The 26,019-nt window shown below is 33.3% G+C and overlaps 1 protein-coding gene across 1 annotated transcript in view; it reads left to right on the top strand.

Moving 5' to 3' along the window:
* The first annotated feature begins 21,379 nt into the window (after positions 1-21,379).
* LOC118201377 (neuromedin-U receptor 2-like) overlaps positions 21,380-26,019 on the top strand; it is a 382,934-nt gene continuing 378,294 nt past the window's right edge. Inside the window, exon 1 of the mRNA XM_085824037.1 lies at positions 21,380-22,818. Coding sequence (XP_085680163.1) covers positions 22,521-22,818 — 298 coding nt within the window. The 5' untranslated portion in view covers positions 21,380-22,520. The remainder of the gene's footprint in view (positions 22,819-26,019) is intronic.

Genomic DNA, 26,019 nt, shown 5'->3' with positions numbered 1-26,019 from the left:
GACAAGTTTCATAAAGATCAGAATTAAAATGTAGATTTGTATAAAAGGAAAACAAACAAACCTTCATAGAAACACAGCTAGATACTTACTTCGAGCTAATATTCTGAATGCAGGTTATAAGTACTGCACACGTAAATACATTTTGTGATTTTACTATCATGAAGGTTTAATTTGCGCTAATACATTGAAATTAAGCGTTTAGTTTAAAATTTTAAGTAAATATGAAAAGCTACAATTCTAAATAATTTTTAATTTATTATTACAGCTTTTACAATGTACTATTGATTTCTCTAATTTCAACGCATATGAAATCTCGTGTTTCTTTTTTAAAGTGTTCCAAATTTGCTGTTGAGATAGATATCAAAGTTGAATTTTAATTATTATTTTTCAAACGAAGGAATGAAGAACTAAAGTGACATTATTAATTACATGTTATTTAATTTCGTCATGCATATTTTTATTATTTAAGTTAGAGTTCTGTTACCGTAGTTGCTCAAGTTTTTATCATGTGCGACACATGTGTGAGAAATTTATGTTTCAATCTCTTTTATTAAGTAATGAAGAATTTGTATGTATATGTGTATGTTCCTCGGATTAAAAAAACACGATGGCACCTAGAGTACCAAATTTTGGACTCACGTAGTTCTCCTTCCGAACATAGGCAACTCTAAGCCAGAATTTTGAATTTCGAAATTTTATTTGATTTATTTCCTATTTTGTAGGAATTTGAAGAATTCTTGATTAACAAATTCAGCGATCTGAAAACAAGCAGTGGCACTTTTGCATCCCAATTTTTAGTTTTGGGTTAAAAAAATTAGCTTTTATTTATTGAGAGGCCTGATTGGGGTAAAAGTATAGTTCAGGGTACCCTTGGCGAAACGTGGCGATTTTTGGCGGTACATGGACACCGATTTCGTGCAATTCTTTGACTCGTTATTTTGGCTTGCGAAGTGACACAAAGCCAAAATAACAAAACAAACAATTTCACAAACTCAGTATCCATGTACACATCGACTTATTGATTTATTTTCACTTAAAAAAAATCCCCGAATTACACAAAAATGGCATTGCGCACTCCTTTGACTTTATCCATGTACACGTCGACCTATTTTTCACTTAAAAAAAATCCCAGAATTGCACAAACTTGCATTGCACACTCCCTTTACTTTGTCCATGTACACATCGATATATTTTCATTTAAAAAGTCAAAGAAGCACTAAATTCTACATTTAGGCAAGCAAAAATACATAATCTCAATAAAATACATTTTAAACCAAACAATAAAATAACATTAAAAAGGAAAAACATGTTATACATTTAAGCACTACCAAAAGCAAATATTCACTTACCATGATTTTCGAATTCGCTTCGTACACCCAGAGCCACGTAAAAATCAAAATATCATTCATACTCAAATGACGTTTTTCAAACCAGGCACTCTTTCTGATCGAACGCTTCACATAGTGACCATCTGAACCTTTCTTCCTACAAACCCATTCAAATCCATCTAAACGGTTTCTACGTTCGACTAGACAACCTTTCGCTCCAAATCACACAGAAACTTCAAATTAATCTTACTACATTCGGCCATTCTACCATCTAAAGAATCAAACTAACACACACCACAAAAACGCTTACAAAATATCCCATGATTCAAAATTTCACAGAATCATGCACCCGATTACGTCACAATAGGGTTTCCATAACATTCAACTTCTCAGGCTACCATAAATGAAACAACAACTTGGCGATAAATCAAACAACAACTTCGCCATAGTACAGGGGTACCTTAAAGTCTACTCTATCCCTGATTGGTTATATTAACTTGTAGGTCTGTTTATCTACTTTCTTCAAGATAAATTTCATGTCTTTTCTTCAAGATAAATTTTTGAAACGTCTTCTTAGCATAATAATTTAATTTTATTTAAAATTTATACGTCAGTGTCCCAAACGCATAGCAATGTTAATTCAGAAGTCAAACAACAAAAATCAGCGTTATATTCCCAAAATTTTCACAGGACCAGCCTCGATGGTTTTACCGAACCACCATCCTCCCATTGGTTTGGACCACCATTTTGTCCGTATCACTTTTCAAATGTTACCACCAAATATTAAGTCTTAGCTTTAAAAAAATAATAAAGGGAATTTGTAAAAAAAAATATATGATAAAACAAATAAAAGAATGTTGCCAACAATTTTTTTTCCAATGGCGGGCACTTACCTATAACGGCATTGGCTACTACTAAGGCCAGAAGTGGTGGCCATTTTGTCGCGGAGGCACCTAATAAGCGGCCACCACTACCTCCTGTGAAGGGTGGTGATACTTCATAGAAAGTAGCTGTAAGGCCTGACTGCGACAGGCCTCCTTCATAGGAGGTAGCGGTAAGGCCTCATTACTAATGCCTGACTACCTTCTTGAATTATTCCAATTTAATTAATCGATTTTTTTCAGGTACGTTGAAACTGACATCAAAAATTGCAAATTTTGAAATTAAATATCGCGATCCATTTTGTCGTACAGGTGTAAAATTTGTTGTATTTTTATTTTTTCTTTTTATGCCTAAACCTTTCCCAAATATAAGTATAGAAATCCGGAAAGTGCACAGAAAGCTAAGATTTCGTTACTTGTCCTCGTTACTTGTTACTTGTACTAAAATAATTTTTAAAAATTTGATGCTGCCAAAAAGTGTATATTTTCGTTACTTGTTACTTGTACTAAATTAATTTTTAAAAATTTGATGCTGCCAAAAAGTGTATATTTTCGTCATTTCTAACATTTCTATAATTGGAAGCATATGACTAAGACCAACGATTGCGAAAATAAAGGCCGGGTAAAAATTTTAAGCAGGGTAACGGGGAAGTAAAATTATGTATATACTTTTACTGTATCGGTAGTGCCAATAGCAGCATAAAAGGGAGATACACAACTAGATACTACAGAAGTCCCTATGCTAAATTTCAACATTCTACTGCTGATCGTTTTTGAGTTATGGGACATACATACGAACGTACGTACGTACAGACGTCATTTTGACGTCAAAACTCCAATTTGAATCCATTCTTACAATCTGTGCCCACCAGCGGCCGAGCGGTAAAGACACTGAACACTGGTAGTTCGGTCCGAGGTTCGAATCCCGCGAACGGGCTGGCTGCATGGGCGTTTTCGTGGTTTTCCCCATGTGTAACGTGTATAATGGCCAGTTTCCCTTAGAAAGTCCTCCACGAAGGCATCGCTCCCTTTAGGCAGATAGCCCTCGTGTGCTTTGCCATAACTGAGTAATTTTAATCCTACAATCTGTTTTGGAAAAAAATTCGGGGTACTTTTCCGTTTTGCCGGCGCAAACGATAAAGTCGCCAATAATGGTACAACTGATGCCAAACGGAATATTTTCGCTGGTAACCTTTTACGCCTCATTTTCAAAACAAGTCGAAGCCATTTCTTATCAGATTGATTGTTTCTTTCAGTACTGGCATACAATTACATAGAATTTTTACAAGATAGTTCAATTTTATGCCCTAAGACTATTCGCGGTAATTAAGTCAATTAGAATGCAATCACACCGCTCACCCGAAGGCGAAAATATAGAAAAGGCAAAGTCAAGGGTTAAATTCATCAGTTCTAATGAGAATGCACTAGCGAAGTAAAGCACTGCGGTTTTACATAATTTCTGAGCAAGCTGTTCGTACGAATTGAAATAGGTTAGGTTATTTAATTACGGCAAAGCCTCGAGGGCTATCTGCCTAAGGGGAGGGATGCTTCGTGGAGGGCTTTCTAAGGGAAACTGGCTTGTATGCACGTTACACATGGGAAAAACCACGAAAACACCCATGCAGCCAGTCCGTTCGTGGGATTTGAACCTGAGACCGAGCTACCAGTGTTCAGAGACTTTACCGCTCGGCCGCTGGTGGGCCACGAATTGAAATAATTCTTGCATTTAAACTTGTATTCCAAATTAAAATTTAACTTGAAATTAATGTAGATAAATCCTGAGAGAATTAGATTTTTGTAGCGTAGTTTACGTGAGATGAGATCACTTGGGGTCACGTGATACAAACCGGCGAATCAGGATGTTGAACCATGAAAGCATAGTAAATTGTTAAATTAATGTCTTTTTACAAATTTACTTTATTTATTGGCATTTTACAAAAATTTAAACCATATTAAAATGCTTATGCCTTCAGAATAAAATATTCTTAGAATTAACATTCGTTAATATTTTTTATGTGTACACAGCAGACAACAGTCTGCTTGGCGAGATTTGCGCCGGTGAAACGGAAAAGTACCAAATCCGGTATGGACACTACATGACTTCCTTGTACAGCCTATTAAATTATACACATTTTTTTTTCTGCACTTTATTTAAACTTATTTCCTCGAATTATTCTAACTTACTAAACCGATTCTTCAAGGGAAGTTGAAAAAAAATATCCAAAATTGAAAATTTTGAAGTTAAATACCCTTATCAATTTTTGCCGTAGGGATTCAAATTTCTTGTACTATTATTTTTTCATAAAGAGTATGGAACTTCCCAAATAAAGTACAGGAACCGAGAGACCGTATTGAAAGTGAGATTTCGGTATTTGTGCTCAAGTAATTTTTTTTTTTTAAATTTGAGTTTGCCAAAATATGAATATTTTCATCATTTAAAGCACTTCTGCATTTATGCTGCACTTAACTTGTTTCCTCGAATTATTCTAACTTAATTAACCATTTCCTTACGGCAAGTTAAAAATGATATGAAAAATTGCGAATTGTGAAATTAAATATCCCAGTCAATTTTGTCATTTAAAACACTTCTGCAACTGGAAGTATATGACTAAGTCTTAAAATACATTTGTAGCAATAATAAATATAATAAATAATTATTTACAAATTGAAAATCTAAGAAACGCAATAATTGGCAGAATTTCCCGAGGCATGTGGCTCAGCCCAGAACGATTTGTAGAAACTTTTACAAAAATAATTCAGCAGGAGATAAATGGAAATGCATTGTGACGAAGCATGGGTCTACCTAAATGACTGCCACCAAAAATTGTCTATTTATAGTCGAAAATGAAGGAAAAAACTGCAAACCTAATTTCGTCAATGCAAAGAAAGCTTCAGCAAGAAGTTTTTGATTCTCTTACAATGAAAAATTAAAAATAAGAAGAGTGGGGAAAAGCAAATATTATAATTAACTCAATGCACTATCAACAGAAAGTTTTACATCTAATATTTACAGCGAAAATTCCATTTCTTTATCCCAGTGACTTTCAATGAGTGAAACTTCTTCAAGGCAATACAAAGAGCCATATCTCGAAAATTACCACTGCATGAAGACTGATATAGGTACTGCATAAATGCGATTTTAACATTTACCTGCAAAGTCCTCTGACGTTTAACCTGTGGACTATTGTGCCTTTGATCTTCCGAAAAGAACTGTATCTATGCGCAAACGCACCACGACAGCTGGACTGTGGACAGTAATGGAAATCACCTCCCCCCCCGGAAATTTTACGGAAAGCCCTTCTGTCATGGAAAACATGCCGCAAGGTCATAGTCCAGAAGAAAAGCTATCCGATCGAACATTTAAAAAATACTCTTTACATTTTAAACATTAATTAAAAGGCTCAGAAATCGTTCTAAAAAAATGTGTTAACACCCTCTATATAATGTACCTCAGCATTTCTCAAACGTCTTTCAAGTGAGGACAGTTTTTATAATTTGGACTGTTCTACTGACCACCTTTTTCTCGTCCGCTTAGAAATCAATATTTTTAGCATATGCTTCTACCAGTGTATTTATATATTTATAATAAAATTAATTAAAATTATTTTAATTTTACCTTGGTGTCAAGTTAAAAGAAGGAAAGAATTAAAAAGAAAATCTATAATTAGTTTAAGTGTACTATTGTTTCTTGCTGAATATATTCACAAGGCGTAATTAGTGAGCTTAATTAGGCTCACCACAAGGCTTAATTAGTGACCTAACATAACATTCACTTTATATTATCCTGATAGTATGCTGTCAAAAAGCATCGAATAATAAAACGTTTCTAGTGAAACTTCTAACATCGAAAAGAAAAAAATCCTCTTTCTGAGTTATTCATTTAGCCTTCGGGCAAAATCAGTTGAATAAAAGTTTTCGCAACACTTTCCACTTTACTTATAAAAGTTTCCTAGGAAATACTTTAAAGTTAGAATCCCAGTTTTCGAAATGATACATGAAGCAACACTTCCAGGAGATTTCCATCGGGGAAAATTTGGATGTTGTTAAGTTCTTGATGGCTGCAGTATTTCTTTTTCTTGCTCACAAATATGTCTCCGATCTGACAACTTTCGCAGCAAATGGCAAAAGAATTCGAAGAAATTAATCTTGGGATTAAATCGTCACGTCAAAAGAAGTAAGCTCTGCGGAATAGCCCATAATCATTTGTGCGAATGAAAGTCAATGGCCAGAAAACTGAAAAGGGATTAATGGGATTTGTATTGACAACAAAACCCAAACTTTGTGATTCTGTTAAGGGGTTTTACAGAAAATGCCTTTGATACTGCTATTAGATCTCCCCCCTTTTTTGATAGCGTTAAACTTTATCATAATTAAATAACTTCGAGATGTATTTTTATTGCAAGAAATAAAAGTATTTCCTCCCTTTCTTAATTAATTTTATCGTATGGAACTTCAGAGGAGAAAAATATGCGAGTAATTTAATTTTATAAGAATATGGTTACAGTAAGAATATAAAAATTGAAAAAGAGTCATAAATAAAATACTGGTAACTATTACAATATTATTTCTTTAAAAGAAATCTACATTCCAATAAGAATACATAATAATATTAACATTAATGCCTGATGATATTGACCTCATGTAAAGCCCAGAGGCACCTCACATGAAGTTAAGCCCTCTTCCCAAGAGGGGACATGCATGCTTTGTAGCTAACTGTAAATTTTACTTGCTTTCTGTATTATGCCTTGGTTAATAAACGTATATTCATTTCTATACGGCTAAATCATAATCAAAACACAATTTAAAGGGTTTCATGCAAAAGCTTTTATTTAAAATGGATATTATAATTAATACACTAAGAATAAAATTAATTTATCATATACTAGTTTAATAGGAATAATAGATTAAATAAATCTATTCACAGAATTCCTATATAGTTTTATATCGCAAATAATAAAAGCTTGGTTCCCATCTGACAAGGCAGTCCAGCCTGGCGGAAAAGTAGAAAGCAAGTGCAGCAATTAATAGGTTTCGTTATTCATCAGGCACGACACTCTTTTATTATTTACGATACAAAATTGTAGATGAACCCTATAAATAGAAATGTTGAATCAATTATTCCCACTAAACTATATGAAAAGTTATATTTCTCCTTTGAATGAATCAGTTATCGTACATTTTATATAAAAGTTTATTCTATAAAAGCCTTTTTAAAACTATAATTTATTTCCTGTTTTTAGTTTTATACTTTCTGTCTTTAATTAACAATAATGTTACTTAACGAATGTTTTACTTAAAGCTTAAGTGAGGAAACGAATATCGCCAATTAAATATTAAATGCTTCAAAAGCAATTTTTTTTTGCCAGAAACTCTTTTAAAGAAATGTAGCAAATAGCTCAATTAATTTTTTTATCCTTGTTGTTTTAAAAGAAAACGAAAATTTTGTTTTATAATCTGAGAAAATTTCAACTTTATATCCGATACATTTTTAGAAGGCGAAATTTAACATCATAAACGTCAAATAGTCTGAAAAATCGAGCAATTCAATGACAGTTTCATAGTAGTTTCTCTGAAATGATTTTTTTTCTCTCTATTCAATTGTGCAAATAGTAAAATTCCGTTATTAATTAAACGAAGACATGTACGAAAAATTGATTAAACCTTAAATTTAAAAAATCTAAATCGAATTTTGAGAGACCGCTTTACCTCATTGCATTGTCTTCAACCAACAGTATTTGTACAAAATTTAGACTTAGCAGTTTATCAGGAATTAAGTTAAAAATCGATGACAAAATTCCATCTATAGTGAAATATTATGAGTGAACTAAAGAAAAGCTAATAAAGCAAAGTTAGCTTTCTAGTTTTGCTAGTGACTGAAGTTCTGTAAAGAATGGCATTTCATAGTAGGACCAATTTTATTTTAGCAGCGTTAGAATTTTTCTTCTATATATTATAGAAATCTATCATAAAAAAAATGTATTTTTCCATTCTGCCAAAATCTTCGAAACTGTGACACTACAGAAATAATTGCACCGGACGCAAGGACAAAGACAAATCCTGGCTGGACATATAAATCGCAGAAGGAGCAACAAATTCAAACGGACGGAGAAGAAACCATTTGTTAAGTAAACAACATCGATCAAATAGAGAAAAGAGAATTTACACGAATCGGCAGAATTTTCTAGAACGGAAGACATATCGAAATGCATCTCTTTTTAGTTTTTCATGCTGACAAATACAGAAAATCATGCAGGACTCAGTCTAGTGTCAGAACTGGCTTTCTTGCAAATTACTCTTCTCTTTCTGAAATGTTAATATTAGTTTAAACTAATAATATCGTATAGTTAATATCAATATCAATACCTAACTCTATATAGTTTATTGATTACGACAAATTCCGCGAGATCTTTCAAAGAAAAGAAAAGCATATTTTATTGCGTATGGGAAAAAGTACGAAAATACCTTGCAATCAGACCAGTCACAGAGGCAATCCCGCTCAGATCGAAATACTTGTGCTCAAAAGTTTTATTTACATGGCAACTGGAAAAGGAAAGGATTATAAAGAAACTTCTAGTCTTGAACTCCTAAACTGTCATAAAACAATCTATGTGAATACATTCATCTGGAAATAAATAATACTTTAAGAAGTAGCTGCTAATATTCTACAGATAAACAATTAGTCTTGTAAACAATCAGCAAATTTGTCACTCCTATTTGACAGCTTTCAAAATTTGTTTTGAAATATCGCAAGTTTGATGGATTCTTACAAAAAATAAAAAATACCGCGTTTCCTCGAGTATGCTTTACAGTTAACAAATTAGACAAGTAAAAAATAATGAGACGTATAAAGCAAAGCGAAATACAGCAGATAATGCACTGAAGTAAATATTTAACGATTGCACACATGTATGTATCTGCTTTACAAAATTATTCCTTAAAGAGGTCTCTGCATTTCAGCTGTTATTGTAATTTTCTCCCTTCTTAACTCATTTTATCGTCTAAAAATCGAGAGAGGAAAATTATGCGAATAAGTTTCGAAGGACAGAATTACAATAAGAATATAACAAATGAAAAACTACACGTAACTATCACAATGTTATTTCTTTAACAAAAAAAAAAAAAAAAAAAAAAAAAAAAACCTACATTCTAGTAAGAATGCGTAGTAATATTAACATTATAATATTTAATACGATAGCTCCATTTCTATTTCTTTATAACTTAAATCTAGGCCTGCTACACCTTAGGCCTCAAATCGTCCGTAAATAATTAGAGTAAGCGAATGTGCAGCTGACTCGGGGAAATCACGTGGATGTCGGTTCGTATTCACTTCGCCACGATGGATCTGTTCTTGTATTAGGCTCACGTAAAGTTAAACAGTTAGAAGGAAAAGTTTCGGCATGACTTTCTCAGTTAATTTGCGAACATTTGTCTTTGCAAATAGAAAAACACATTCATCACATGGACGAAGCCAGTTTGAAATTTAGAAAAGCTTCTTTTATGAACGCATTGAGGAAGGTGGAAACGATGCGAATATTTTAAAAACTTTCAGGACCTTGCGCTAAGTAGCTAGAGTGACAAATACGCAAGGAAATACTGTAATGTTAATACAGGTTGCATAGTTAAAATTATAATGTATTTAGTTATATATCTAATATTTATTTGACGTAAGTAAATGTCACAAGAGTGCCCTGGTTGAAATAGGTAGCCGAAATCCTACTCAGGATACGTTGTAAAAGTCATATAATGTTTACAGCCGTATTTTTCATAAGCTTACGATGCATTTATTCACAGGATTAGCTCTTTTAACTTTCAGCTATAAAATATTTGGCCCTGAAGAGATTAAAATGTTAATATCTAACAAAGAAATTACGCAATTATGTGGCCACCAAAAGTAAAACATTGACGCATTTTTTTTTTACAGTAATAGAGAGCTTTCACACTCAGTGTGATAAAGATGCCAGGTTAGATAAATTTTCTTCCACACATATATTATTCTTGCAATAAGACCGATGGAATGTCAGAGCACAATCCATTCTGGGGTGATAAGATTGACAGTCTGTCATAAGCCTGCAGAGATTGGAGAAAAATGTCAACCTTAAGTAATCGCTCACGGAGGAATTATTATTCTTTGGATAGATTGCTGAAAAAAAAAAGATTTATGTGAAAAGGGAAAAAATATTCTTCTCTCTCAGTTTATAGGCACTTATGTTATTACAAAATAATTCTTTAATTTCGCAATAAGAAAACCGATTACACTGCTTTAAAGATAAGGGAATTCAGCTCTAAGTATCTTATTATTTTAATATGCAGTTACAGTAACTGTTGCTGTAATATAACAGGTTTCTGTATAATTTACAATAACATTCAAACTGTATTATCTGGAATAAGGTCAGTGCTTTAGAGAGTTTTTGCAAAATAAAGATTTGGTAAAACGCACTTATCGCTGCAAGTTGGCAATTTTAGCGACTTTTTAGTTCCTTGCAGGAAATAAAGGAAATATTGTACTGGCGAAAAATTCCTGTTTTCAGATTTCAACCGAAATATCTGCTTTGACTGCTTCCGAATCAATTTTGATTATTATTATTATTGGTTAATCTTTAGAATATGGTAACATGTAGTAAGGTAAGGCGATGAAGGTTACTAGCTAGGACTTTAGCAATAACCTGAGAAGTACACAGTTCGAATCAAAGATTATTTTGTCTCAGAGAAATGAGAGATCATGAAACATGTAATGTGACATTTTGCGGAAAATTCCAATGGGGATTTTAGCTAATAAGCACTTAGAAACAATTTCGCTGCTAAAGTGCAGAATCGCCCACTTATTTGTTTGGCGCTTTTTACAAGAGTAAAAAGAATTGGATTTTTGTCAATTTCTTTGACTTTTTAAGTGAAAATAGGTCGATGTGTTTTTAAGTGAAAATAGGTTAATTTACTGCCGCAGTATAAAAATCCCAGGTACTTACTCACGTGGATTTGCAGACTTGACGTACTGCTTTGATACTCGGAATATGAAGATGTTAATTCAGGTTTTTATGGACGAGGATGGTCCAGGCACTTAATAGCACTTTTCACCATATAAAACATCTTACACTTCACAACCCATCACGTTTAGGAGACTGACGGTTCGGCAAACTTGATTTTTGGAATTTGATGGTTGGAATTTGGAATTTGACGGAACAAAAGAAATTTTTACTCTTCTCTGCACGGAAATATTTACGGACACGGAACAGTCCTCTAAGATGCTGATGACCTTTGGACATTCACTGTCTCACAAATCTTAAAGTTGCTGATGATTTTTTGTACGTTGACTATCCCACAAAACTCTGATATACAAACTCAAGATGCTAAAGTCCAGAGCCTGTCTTTCCGAATTATCTGCAGAATAAAATTCAAGATTTCTCGTCTGATGACTAAACTGAAACTGCTTACGTGGAATATTACCGTAGCGTAGAACGCAGGTTAAGTCAGAGTACTATAAGATATTTAATTTATGTTTCAAATTATCACTGCAGCAACTTTACAAACTGAGCACTAAATACATTTTTATAAATGTGGATTCATATTTAATTTTAGCGTTTGAAATATCTTCCCAAATTCTGAAGTCGTAAGGTTACGCTACAGTACTAAAATAACAGGTTGATCTTTACATTATGGTAACTTGGCGATTTTTTGGCGAAAATTTGGCAACCAACTCTCCTACAGCAACCCTCTATTTTTTTCCCCCGCCGCCATTTTGTCTTCACGAAGTAAAGACATGTTTCTTTCCTTTTTATCTACTGAACACTTCTTCCAACAATCTACTAGCCGAATTACACTTATGCTAGAAATTTTATCAAACAAAACTGCTTAATCATGACAAATATTCACTGCAAAATTGGGAAAAAGTGCACAATACCATACTCCTTACGCGTTTTTCAAAATAACACATACACATAAACCATGTACACGCCGACTTATTTTTACTTAAAAAAACATCCCAGAATTGCACAAAAATGGCATTGCGCACACTCTTCACTATATCCATGTACACTGCTTTTTTCTCATAAATTAGAAAAATTTCACGAAAATACATGACAATTTTCTCAATCTTTAAACCCGGTAAAAAGAACATATATGAAATTACCTGATCGTGAAAAAGTATTTACCCTTTCCAAATATGAACATTTCAACATATAAAATAAATAAAATATCCAAAAACTTTTACCTCTAAATCATCTATTACATTATACACGTCACCAACGAATTCATACCGCAAGCATTACAAATACTTAGTGTCAGATATTTAAATTATTTCCATGCACGTTTACTTCAACTAAAACGTATACCAAATTCCTACAAACATAAAATTCACAAAATAACTATCATTTCATTAAAATATAATTAAATTCAAAAACACTACTTAAAATATAAATGAGCACATACATTAAATTAATAAAAATTACCTTACAATCCTAATTACTTTAAACTAAATCATTGCTAATAACAATTTTCCCAATAATACCAAATTCCTTTCCACCTTACATTTAGAACAATGCATAAAAATAATATCCTCAAATAATTAAAAATACTAACTTACCTAATCTTCTTCAGAATCTTGATTACGTGTCCGATAAACTTTTCTTCTTTCTGTTTCAGGATCTTTAAAATGATACTTATATTTCACTTCTATCTCGCACAACCTTAAACAAACATTTATTACTACCCTTTTCAATACCACTAAATACCCATTTCGAATTCACTTTAGTTACGGCCATGGGATCCAAAAATTAACCAACACTGTTTCACACAACACAGAATAAAGCCAAATACAAAATTTCCAGATTTTTTCCCGATTTCCCCCCTTTTCCGATTAAAGAACCGTAATTCGTCCATTAATATCACATGACATATCCCATGATCTCTCATTTCCCTCACACAAAATAATGCGTAATCGGAACTGAGTACTGCTCACATTATTACCAAAGTCCCAGGTAGTAACCTTTATCGCCTCCAAAATGTCGCCAAACTACCAGTTACCATATTGTAAAGATCAACCAAATAACAGAATATTAATTTGGTACTATTCGGTTTTGAGGGTCGTAAAAAATCGCCAAACTATTGTTGATGCCAGTACTGCCAAAAATAATTGCGGCAACCCTAACGCAAGAACGGAAGTATAATAGTAAATAACTATTTAAAGACTGATGTTTAGATGAAAGGTAATTTCCTATAATACTTTTTATTATTATAATTTGTATCAAAAAAAGCTAAACATGACTGAATGGAAGCATAAGATTAAATAACTATTTAAGATCATTATTATAATTTATATAAAAATTGCTAAACATAAACATGTTTTGAATGGATGCCTGCATCGCTACTTCGCTACCGAGTTATCGCTAAAGCATAATTTCATCTCGTTGATTGTTCAAACATAATTTTCTATAATGAATGAAGCCTTTTCTTTGAAAAAATTCTTGGTAAAGTCCAGAATCGCCCACTTATTTGTTTGCCACTTTTTACAAGGGTAAAAACAATTGGATTTTTGTCAATTTTCTTTTGCTTTTTAAGTGAAAATACGTCGATGTGTACATAGATAAAGTCAATGGTGTGCGCAGTGCCATTTTTGTGCATTTCTGGGATTTTTTTTAAAGTGAAAATAGGTCGATGTGTACATGGATACCGAGTATGTGCAATTCTTAAAAACGCGTCAACCAGTGGGGGATTCTGCACTTTACCCAAAACTCTATTGCACACTTTTCGTCATGGGCAGTTCCCAAATTGTTAAATCCATAGGATATCAAAATAGAACTTAAAATGAAAAAAGGATTTAAAAATTAAACTAGTATTTCAATGACGTCTTAAGAAATATAGAACTATATAAACTTACGCAATCTGAAATCAGCGTGTACACTAGATTTGGCGCGCTGTTAAATGGGCGCGTTTGCTAGATTTGGCGCTTTTGCACATACATTTTTGCTGCAATTTTTTCACCGTCCTCAAAACGGAATAGTACCCTTAATTTTTTTTATTGCTTTACTTAACTGATATAATTTTTTAGAGACTTTATAAGGTATTTCTCCCACGTTCCTAGCGTCCTTAGTGGTCTAACGGTAGCACGCTGGGCCGGTATTCCAGAGGTCCGTGGTTCGATTCCCGGCGAAGGCGGTTGCATATTTTTCATCTCTCCGGCTTCCAATAAATCTAATGACGCTACAGTGGCGCCCGAACTAAAAGGGTTGTGAATGATGATTCTCCGTACCCAGGATTTGGCGAGTAGGTACCTAAAACCCTAGTCGCCCTTTAAAAAGGGGAGTATATAAGATATTTCTCCCACTTTCCTAGCGTCATTCGTGGTGTAACGGTAGCACGTTGGCCGGTATTCCAGAGGTCCGTGGTTCGATTCCCGGCGAAGGCAGTTGCATATTTTTCATCTCTCCGGCTTCCAATAAACCTAATGGCTCTACAACTTAATGCATTAAAAAGTAAAACTTATAATTTTTGTGAGCATTTATATTATTGTTGTAATTAATGTAATTATTTACCGTATATCCTAGCTCATTTCCGCCCTTTTTTACTAATTTTAATAACGTCTTTGATGCTCGTTAGGCCTTCACTCATCCATAAATACACTGGTTTCCAAAATTAAAGAAAAATCACAAAAAATAGCGATAACTCGTCCAAAAATAAGCCTATACGCATAAAATTTGAATGTGTTGTCAAGTAAGAGTTGTTGAGTAAAACTGCAGTATCCAAATTAATGGCGCTGCAATCAGAATGCATAATCTGCGAGAAGCATAAAATTGCATGTTTGAAGAAAGCCTGTAAATTTCGCTGTGACACTGAGATATGAAATCTAGGATAGCCAACTCGTAACAACAACCTCCAGGCATCATTTGCCCGAAGAACTACGATGAAGAGCTATTGGGAGACTAGAGGCAGGACAAAGTCAAACAGAAGTAACCAGATGACCAAATATGAGTCCTTATGTGGTTCATAGACTTTGAACAATTTCTAACTACAGATTCGGCATCCAGGAGGATCAGCTAAGAGCGGCCAATCGCTACGACGAACGCCGGTGGTAGACATTTGTTGTTATGCCCATAAAGGAATAGAACCGCATCTTCGACTCAGATCCTCGCCAAACAGTCTCGTTTCTATTTTAGTCAAACATTTTAAACTAGGAAAAAAGTCGTAGTTTAGCCTAGATTTTCAATAATTCTGCTGATTATGATAACGATGAAACACGGGTTCTTTTCTTTAGGAGCAAAAATAATTCTGCAGAGTTTTTAACCCAAAGGGTATTTATTAACCCAGAAGGGCTATTAATTTCGTTTTGGCATTTTACGTTGATTACTCATAAAAAGCAAATCACTTTTTAAATTTGCCACAAAATATTAGAGTCCTGTATTATATTTAAAGAAATTAAATAATGAAGAATCTGCATAAATGTATGTATGTTTCTTGCATTGTGATAAAACAGCGGTACTTAGACCATTCAAATTTTGAATAACGCACGTCTCCACCCGAATATGGGCATCTGGAAGCTCAAATTTGGAATCTGGAGTTTATTTTATTACCTATTTCATATTTTGTAAAGTATTTGAGTTTTTGATTAAGAAACTCTATAAGGTATTTCTTCCGCCTTCTTAGAATGCCTTCGTAAGGTAATGGTCAGCACACTCGGCGCGTATTCGAGAGGTCGATAGTTCGAATCCTGGCGAGGGCACTGCTTCTTTTTCTTCTCTCTGTTTTCGCAAAACTTAATAAATCTACAGTGGCGCACCTAAAAAAGATGGTGAATGATGATTCTCTTGGGTCCCCTAATCCCCAGTCACCCTTTAAAAGGGGGAGTATATAAGGTATTTCTCCCGCCTTCTTAGCATGCCTTCATGGTGTAATGGTCAACACACTCGACGCGTATTCGAGAGGTCCGTGGTTCAAGTGCCGGAGAGGGCATCGCTCATTTTTTATCTCTCCTTCTTCAGAATAACCTAATGTCTCTACAACTCAATGATTTAGAAGTGAGCAATGGCAACACTGTACGTAAGAAAAAAAATTATCTCCAGCTCGTGAGACTGTGTATAGGAAATTCGGAAGATATGCGCTTTTAAATATTTTCTGATATTGCTGTTGAATTGAATTTTATGGTTTAAAGTGTGAAGAAGATGATATTTAATAAATAAAAGTTACGCACAAAACGTCAAAAATGATAAACGTAAAATGTACAGGTCAAAAACGTAATGTAACATCTAAAAAGCTTTCAGATTTTTAGCTTTTTAAAATTTATTTATTTAAATTTTCCGGGGATAGGAAACTGTTTTTCCCGGCTCCTGAAATCCCATCCTTGGGTAGGAATAAATGTACCTGGAAACATTCCAGCCAAACTAAGGTTGCTTTTTTGCCTAATTTAAAATTTTACATCATCAAGTTCTTTTCCAATGAGGATACCCTACGACATGTAAGAATTTTAATAATTAAAATTTAGGGCAGGGGTTTTCAATCTTTTTTTTTTTTGCCTCATACATCCGTTTCATTATTACTAGAAAATCCTCTTCTCATTTCCAGAAGTTGAAAAATAAATATATGCATTTATCTACATTTAAATATTTTTAACATGTTTTGTAAATTAAACAATAAAAAGTATAGAAATCTTTGTAAATATATTAAAACTTGAATAAAAACCGTTCTTTATAATCTTATACTATTGGACTGACAAGAAAGCAATTTCAGTTTTTAAGCGTAAAAATAAAACTCAATTTTCTTTTCTGTAAAATATAAACTTTAATAAACCAAATACTATCTTTCATTCTGTACGATAACCTTTTGACATCTTTTTGGTAACATCATGTTTCCGCATGCGTAGAACTTCTGGTCTTTATCGTCAAAAAACTCAATCAAATGCGATTTGAAGTCAGAGTTATTACTGAAATTTTTACCATTTAAGAAATTTTGTAAATTTCAAAACAGATGATAATCCGATAGTGCAAGGTTGAAGCTACATGTAGGATGGCGACATCACTTCCCTAACAAGCTCCAGTAATTTCGTACATGTTGCTAAATATATGTGAGGATGTTCATTATCGTAGTGGAACATGATTCGTTAGCGGTTTGCCAATTCCAACTTTTCCCCTTTGATTGCTTTCTCCACTTTCGTAAACTGTTGGCAATAAACATCTGAGCTCATTGATCACCACTCTTAATTCGTTTAAAAAAAGGATGGCTTGCATTACATTTGAAATGAAATCGAAAATACTGAATCGTTGTGTTCAGGGAACTTCTTTCAATTCACGCGGAACCTAAATATGGAACTTCTTAACAAGTCCATCTTATATCATTTTCAATTGTTGCGTGGGATACGTTTAACCTTTTTGTAATTGCTCGCACAGTTATATGATGATTCGATTCAATCTTGGCTTTAATTTTATCATTATCAACTTCACATTGTCAATCAGGACTTAAATCATCTTCAAGTAAAAATTCTGCAGAATGAAATTTTTTAAATCAATTGGGACACATGTGTTCTGTTAAGCAATTAATATCATAAACCTCACATTTCTCTTTGCGAGATTCAGCCGCTTTCTTGCCTTTATAAAAATAAAAAAAGTAACGTGTGTGAATTTTTTTTTCTCTCATGTTAAAATGTTAAAATTGATCGTAAAGTAATAGTTGTAAACAAAAATAGACAAATTTGTTTCTCTTGGAACCTAAAAGTGTCAGCTGCCAAATCTTAAAAGAAAAAATTGAGATTGGCAGAAGAATAACAAAACGAACATAAGGCTATCCCTTTGTGCAAATCGAAATAATTTCTTGCCAGCCCATTAAAACTAAGTATTTAACAGCTAAATAAACGCCCGACAAAGCATTCCCATTTGAAACTACGAAATTTCCCTTGAGGAGAGGTTCCCGCTTTGGATTAGAGGCACAGCATCAGCGTTATAAACCGTTTATTACGTTTATATAAAAATTTTATTTTCGTTACTACGCAAGGAATTATTCTAAACATAAGTATTTCATTCTTATAATTTTCTGTTGCCAGATTCAAAAACTAAATCAAATTCCGCGCTTAGGAAAATAGTGACTGATATCACGAGCAACACTATCTATCGAGAGGATACTGTCTGTCTTCCTATCCTGGTCTGTCCCCCACCTCATGAGGTATGACCAGCTGCATCGGTCGAGTTATTTCTTTGCGATTAATACGCAGTATGCATGATCTGCATTTTCCATCGCGGCCTTCGATTACCCTTTTAACAAGGGCTCTTTTCCACACATGCCGAGGCCTTACATTCTCCTGCAGAAGTACCATATTTCCTTTCCTAATGGGAAGTAATTTGTGAATATCGCGTACTTGTTGATAACTGTGTAATTCCAGAAGATATTTTTTAGACCATCTCTTCCAAAATGTACTCAACAAATCTTGCTGCATCTTAAAATTTCGTGTTTTCGGATTCAGGTTTCGATGACAATGTTGTAAATTTCTGACCAGTTAGACAGTAATCTGCAGACAAGGTTTCTTCGGAATTGTAATTTCCTTCCTCATATACGACTAATGAGCTGCTGCTCGGGGCAGCTTCTACCCCTACTAATGCAATAGAGCGTGCTTCTTCATCCAGCAAAAATGACCAAGTGATTTTCTAAGACATCGTTTAGTTAATTTTATTAAACAAATTTCCCTACCAAGCCACCCGTGGCACAATAAATTTCCAATCATTGAAATTTGTAGAATGAAAAGTTTGGACTGTATTAGTCCTTAAGGTTATGCCAGAGACAGACCAATTCTTTGCGGCATTGACGGTGGTGGTATTGTCAATATCGATAGTATGAGTGAATCCTCGTCAACCGATGAACCTCTGAAATACCATCATGAACTTAATTTCAGGTCCAAAAACAAGCTACAGATGCAAAGCTTGAGTTGTTGAGAACGTTAATACACAATATACGCTGTATTCAAGGGTTGCGTATTGCGTACAAAGACAGGGCTAGCAAAATCTATTCCAATTGTAGTGAATGGCTTCAAGGGTGTCATTCTTTCTGGTGGCAATGAAACTTATGTTTGGTCGGTATCGTTTGTGACCGTTTACAAAGAATTTGCAAAGTATCCGTTTAAAAGCATCACGAACTTGCAAGATCCAATAATTAGAACGTAGTTCAGAAAGAACTATTCGAACACTTAAGTGATGTAGGATAATATGCGTATAGTGAATCAGAAGGCGAACAAAGGGATAGGATGTCGTTGTTCGAAGATATTGATTTTTCCTTTTCGCGCCAAAATACGTGTTTATCAATGGCAGAAAGATTTGGGTTATAGTCTACAGAAGATTTAAATTGTCTCGAAAAACTTTAAAACTGTTCTACATCCGCATGGAATGATTCAAATTTAACTGTTGGTAACTTCACAGCATACAAATGAGAAATAAGTCTTCTTTAGGTTTTTTTTTTATTTTTTTATTTCGTATTTGTAATTTTTTTCATGTTTATAGTATTTATTTCTGTGTGTATAATTATGATTTTAGTATTTTGCCTGTTTAATTTATTTCTATTAATGTGATATTCTTTATATTAATACACATTAAAACAAGTACATTAAATACGCAACTTCAGAAATTGACGTCATAATATCAAAATGCTGATTTTATACTTTTTTTTTTTTTTTTTTTTTTTTTTTTTTGTAAAATTAAGCTTAACTGCTGAAAATGTGCGGGCCGGTGGAGCGGGCCGGATCTATTTCAGCGGGTCCGGTCCCGTGAGTGCGCTTCGTTTTCCTGGCGCTGGTCCTTAAGGGGTTAATCTGGGCCTTTTGTAAGTGAATTCCATCGACTCAACTGAGATACTCGATAAATATGCACACCACACTCATATGCTCTTTCTGTTCATTTCTCATTGGATTCTTTCAAGGTTTACTCACCAGATGGCGTGTATACCAGCTTTCGATCCTTTCCGTTATTCGCGCTATTTCTTTTTCCCGTTTCTAACTCACTGTGATCTTTTCCTGCTTGATTTCAATTTCCTTTCTCTCCCTTTGTTTGAATTTCTCCGGAATTAACCCCTTCGGGGGTATTTTCCCTGCCCTTTTCTCATTTTTCTTTTTCTTTCTTTTCTGACGCTTTTTACATTTTTCAGCGTAGTGAGAAGTTTTTCTTCAGCTTAAAAGGGCTATTAGTCTCGAAACATGATATTGTATTGTTTAACTTTTCATTCGAGTTTGATGCCGTTCAGAAAAATATAAGATATTTAGCCTTCAAATTGCATCTGCCTGTTATTAATTAACAATCGCTAATTTAAATGGAATTTAAAAGCAATAAATGTATATAGTTCTTAAAAATATTATTATTATTTTATTTTTAATGGGATTTATTTAAATAAAAATGCATTATATCTAATTTAAAGCATTCAATATTTTTTATAGACTTTAAATTTGAATGTTAAATATCTTCCGTTGAAAACCGGAAAAGAAAGAAAAATGAGAAGTAGGAAAAATACTCCCGTCGGAGTAATTTTACTGAATGTAAGACGCTAGAGAGTAGAAGATAAAAATATAATTTATTTCAAGCAATGACAACACATTTAATTAGTTGTTTTTATTCATTAAAATTGAAAGATAAGTATTTTTCATTTCGCCAAATGGCAGTAGTTTGGCGCGCCTGAGTAAAAATGTTTTATTTCGAACCGTGTTGCCCCTGCTTCCTTTCAAATTACTGAGTTTGTTAATTAAAAGTTCATTAAATTAATTAAATTATTATTATCAAAATGCGAAATAAATTAAAAACAAATTCGAAATTCAAAACTCGGGCTTCGAGGTGCACTTATCCAGCACTATGTATATTCAAAATTTGGTGATTCTAGGTGTCGTCGTTTTCCTGCAGCGCGAGGATATATGCATGCAAACAAACTCTTCATTATATAATGATAGAGAAGAGATGAGAGACAGTTCCGTAATTCAAAGAAGGATTAACTCTTTTAAACTCCCGGGACAATGGTGAGGGAAAGCTGGCAACGAAAGAAGATTCTATCCTGAAAAACGAAAATAAAAAAAAAAAGGCGGATCTTTAAGGCATCACGCATCTCCTTGGCGCGTTGCCTCTACTCCGCAAAACCTAAAATCTGGCCAATGAGAGACCCGAGTTTTCCATTCATTCCCATGCACATCGATCCCCTCAGTTTCGCTTGGCGCTTCAGTCGACGGCCGACTTTGCCGTTCGCCCCCCACGGAGAAGTGCATCTGTGACTCTACTCTCTGTCGAATCGCTATCTGTCCTTGCGCAAGTTGTGGTCGTCTGCGTTTGAGCGCTCAATCGCTGAAAATTTCTAGAGCTTAATTCGCGGTCGTAGTTAAGCAAATTGGATATTTTGCACACCGTAATTGTGAATTAACTTTAGCACCTAGAATTATGAATGAAATGAAAAAAGAATTTGATTTTCTAAGGATAATTGAAAAACGAAATATTTGATTCGAATATCTGCTGTAGCATGAATAAAGGAACATATAAATTTCTTATAATATTCTTCACTATAAATTTCTCATACGTCGAAGAAGTTCATTATAAAAATTTCCCGACTAAATTTCGTTTTTAAGTACCATATTTTATATCGTTATATTTCAATACTTGTTACTTTCACGTGGAATTTTCTTTTAGAAAACTGAAATTTGCAGAGAGAACGTATTATTATCCTTTATTCTCATGTCAAAATTATTAATTTTTAGAAATATAAGAAATATACTATTTAAAAGTCCTCAACGTTTTATGTCACATTTTAAATATTATCGAATGATGTAAGAGTTTCTTTGTAAATACAAGAAACACATTCCATTGCTGCAAGAAGTTTAACTGTATTTCTTCCCTGTGTGTCTGTTATGAAATATATGTGTTCGAAAGCATTCCATACTTCAAAAACTTGATCTAACTTGGTATAAAGTTTTGTTAAATTATTTACACAAGTTATTTATTTACCTTTCAAAGTTTATTCAGAATGTGTTCTTCAATTTGTTAATTATGCTTAATCTACATCAGAGTGGAAATATTTATTATTTGAAGATAGTGAAAAATTAGTACTTTTGTGGGTGTGCGAGAGTTGAATCATCACAGTAGGTGTACAAAACATGCTAAAAGTGAAGTGGATTAAACGACCTTCAAAGGAATACTTTTACAGCGCTCTCCACGATAAATTTCGCTATCGGTAGCAGAGGAACAAGATCTTGCATCGGCAGAGAAGACGTGTTTTTTTTCTACTTTTTTAATGTGATACTTTAATTAATTGAAGGCGAAGGCCTTTTCGATGCAATAAAGAGTAATTTTTTGGAAATGCGATTTCTGCTCATTCTGATACCGGCATGAATGAGGTGGAGGATGTTGTGGTAGCGACACTGAACGCTTCGTGGATCAACTACTCAAATGGAACTTCAACTGAAGAAGATATCGAAGAGCTCGTGAGGAACACTCTGGGACCGAAACGATTACCTTTGAATTGGTTAATACCTCTAACTATTGTTTACAGTATCATCTTTCTTACAGGCATAGTAGGCAATGTCTGCACTTGTCTGGTGATAGCCAGGAACCAGTATATGCAGACTGCAACCAATTGCTACCTTTTCAACTTAGCCATTGCTGATATGATGACATTAATATTCGGTAAGTGCCTTGTATTTTTCTACATGTTTTCCGATTTACTTAGTGTTGTATTAGTGTTGTAGAGACTTAATTTTGGCTTACGTATGAAACTTTGAATCAGATCTATTTTTATAAGCTTTTATTTAATTCACTTGTGGTGTTTCTCTGAGCGAAATTTTACCATCGATTTCAAATCTGCTTCCTGATAAGCTATCGAGTTCAAATTTCGTATACAAACTGCTTGTCAATGAAAATGCAAGGTGATTAAGCGACTGTTTCTAATGTTTAATCGATTATTCAGACAATCTTCGTTTAACGAACTGAGAACTGAGAACTGAATGTTTGTCCACTCAAATAGAACTGAAAATGTTTTCAATGAAACTTCTAACATAATTTCTGAATTTTCGGAAAATGTTTGACAATCGCTCAATTTTTTAGGCTACTTGAAGTTCTTACTTGATTTTAAAGTTTCAACGTCTAAAAACGTATCGGATACAAATTTTTAAAATTTCACATAATAAAGTATGGGACTCTTAAAGAATGAAACTCTATTAATTGAATTACATTTTCAAATGTATAAGCCATTATCATTTTGAATTTATCACGGTTGTCCATGCTTTTAATTATTCATAGTATAAAACTGCAGATGAATTCTGTAAATATAGTTATTTAATCTGCTATACCCTTTAAACTGTAAATATAATTATTTAATCTGCTATACCACAAACTATTTTTCTCCTTTCAGTGCATTAATTATCATGCCCATTTTAAATAAAAGGTAATTGTATAAAAGCCTTTTTCTAATTGTATTTTATTATGTAAATAACACATTTACTTCAGGATTAAAGCGGCCACCGCCGCCAGACGAAAAATTTGGAAAATTAGTCATCGAGCTTCGTAAATAAAACCCCCTCAACGAATTTAATTCTTAGACTGTTTTAATTGTGATGTCGTCCGTGATATTATCGATTCAGTAATTCTTTATTCCTGTAAAAGTTTTGGCATTTTAACATATAATCAATTAGAAAAAAATGCAGTAATTTTTTGTGATATTTATAAGGTATTACTTTTTGATTTTCATGCTCGCTTTTGACCGCTTTTACTCGCTTTTGATATCGTGTTTTGACTGAGTGTATGCACTTGTATATCTTGCAACAAGCGAAGTATGCATTTATTAACTTTCAGGTTTTTAAGTTAACGAGTAAATAAATTTTCCAGTATTAGGAAAAATTATCTGTGTTGCAACAATTACGTATTTAACTTCATTATTTTGTATTCTATAATATTTTACTTTTGCAAAGGAACTACGTCACGAGTCCCATTATTACAGATGGTGTTTACAAATTTTTAGAACTATTTCGATAAAGAATGTTTAAAAAGTAAATGTTTTTTAATAAAAATTTCTCCCAAGAGCTTATTACTTGAAATGTACAATATCTTTTGCTACTATAAATTTTATTCTCTTTTCAAAATATCGCAAATAAACAAGTTGTGGATGGAGGGATATCCTTTGGTCCTGCTCTTTCCGAAGAGAAATCTTTCCATTGCATAATTCAAAAACTCTGCGAAATGCTTGGTATTAGAATTTTTAAATGAAAAATAAGCAACATTATTAATTGGAAAGGGAAAACCGTCAATCTTTCCTTCGTTTGGAAAGGATGGAGACTCCAAACGAATACCCCAGAAAGGTACGTTTTTGAATGTTTCTCAAGTTAATTCGTGAGGAACAAGAGAAACATCCGCCGATGCTGAAATCAATCGCGAAATCTTTAACTACATCTGTAGCAGCAATAAATAAAATAATAAACAAAGGTTTACAACTTAAAAAAGGCTAAAACATAGAATGTTTAGAAGCTTTTCCTGAGGCTCAACAAAGAACAGTTTGTGGAACTCTGTATGAAAACTATTGAGCAGGATTTAAAAGGGAAATGCGTTGAAGAGTCAATTTATTTAAAAGAATGCAACAACAACAAGAACAAGAACAACAACAAAATTCTATTTACTATTGAAAACGGTAACAAAAAGAAAATGTACAAAACTGGTTCCGGCAATGCAAATAATGTTCCAGTAAGGTGTTTATGATTGTCACAGCATTCTCTTACAATGTGAATTAAAAATTACAAAAATGGGGGAAATTTGTTGAAATCAACTCTACTCTCAAGAGAAAGTCTTACGTAACCATATGTGCAGATAAAATTCCATTTTTTATCCCAGTGACATTGAAAGAGTGAAACTTAATGAAGGCAATGCAACTAGTCATACTTCAAAAAGCCCTAAAGCATTCCTTGGGAAAATGAAGACTGATACAGGTATTGCATAGTCCTCTGATGTTCCGCATATGGACTTTTGGGCCTTTCGTGTCTGGAAATAGGATCTTTCCAATCGCAAACCCACCACAATCGATGAAGTCTGTAAATTAGTGGAAGAGGAATGGAGATTTTAGGAAAAAGCCCTTCTGTCATGAAAATCACGATGTAGGCTTACAGTCTAGAAAAAAAGGCTATCAGAAAAAAAATTAAAAAATATACATTTTAAACATTAACTAGACGGCTCGAAATCGTTAAAAAATGTGTTAACATGCGCTATAGTTCAAGTAAAGAAATATTTCAGTAACCTGAAAACAAATTATCTTAATTAGGTTCTCAGCTAACTTAAATTCTAGTGTTATAAAATGAGGTAAAAGGGCTGTTCAGTAAATTAGATATCATTTGCTGTATTAAGAAAGCAAACGCCCAATAAAGTGATACTCTTTTTATACAACTAAATAAAGAAGACCTTAGTAGCATATTAAAAAGCTTGGAAAAAGAAACCTATAATAAATCAAATGCTTCTAAACGCCGACCTGACTTCTAATCTTAAAAGAAATTATTTTATTTTTTTTTTTTTGCTTAGCATTTTGGATAAAAGCTGTAATAAAAAAATTTATCTTCCGCTTTTTAAAATTATTTAGTGAAAGAAATTTTTATGCAAAGTAATTTAGCCGGTTGTGTGTGTGGGGGGGGATGCCATTTATATTTTGTAGGTGAATATGATTTTGGATATTGATAGTATATTTTAACTTAACGCTTATGTTTTCGAACGCTAATGTTTTTCAGTTTCATTTGCAAATATCAAGTACTAAATATTAGTTTAATATCTTTAATTTTTTCACATGTACTATTGGTCATCCATTTTAAAATCTTTTTGTTTGGAAAACGTTATTCAAATTATTTTTGGCAAAGA

Source organism: Stegodyphus dumicola, chromosome 9, assembly GCF_044657685.1.
Source record: "Stegodyphus dumicola isolate Sdum_Otavi_A_Nest chromosome 9, ASM4465768v1".
Lineage (NCBI taxonomy): Eukaryota > Metazoa > Arthropoda > Arachnida > Araneae > Eresidae > Stegodyphus > Stegodyphus dumicola.
The sequence above is the reverse complement of the archived record's forward strand: the minus strand, read 5'-3'. Positions and strand labels throughout refer to the sequence as shown.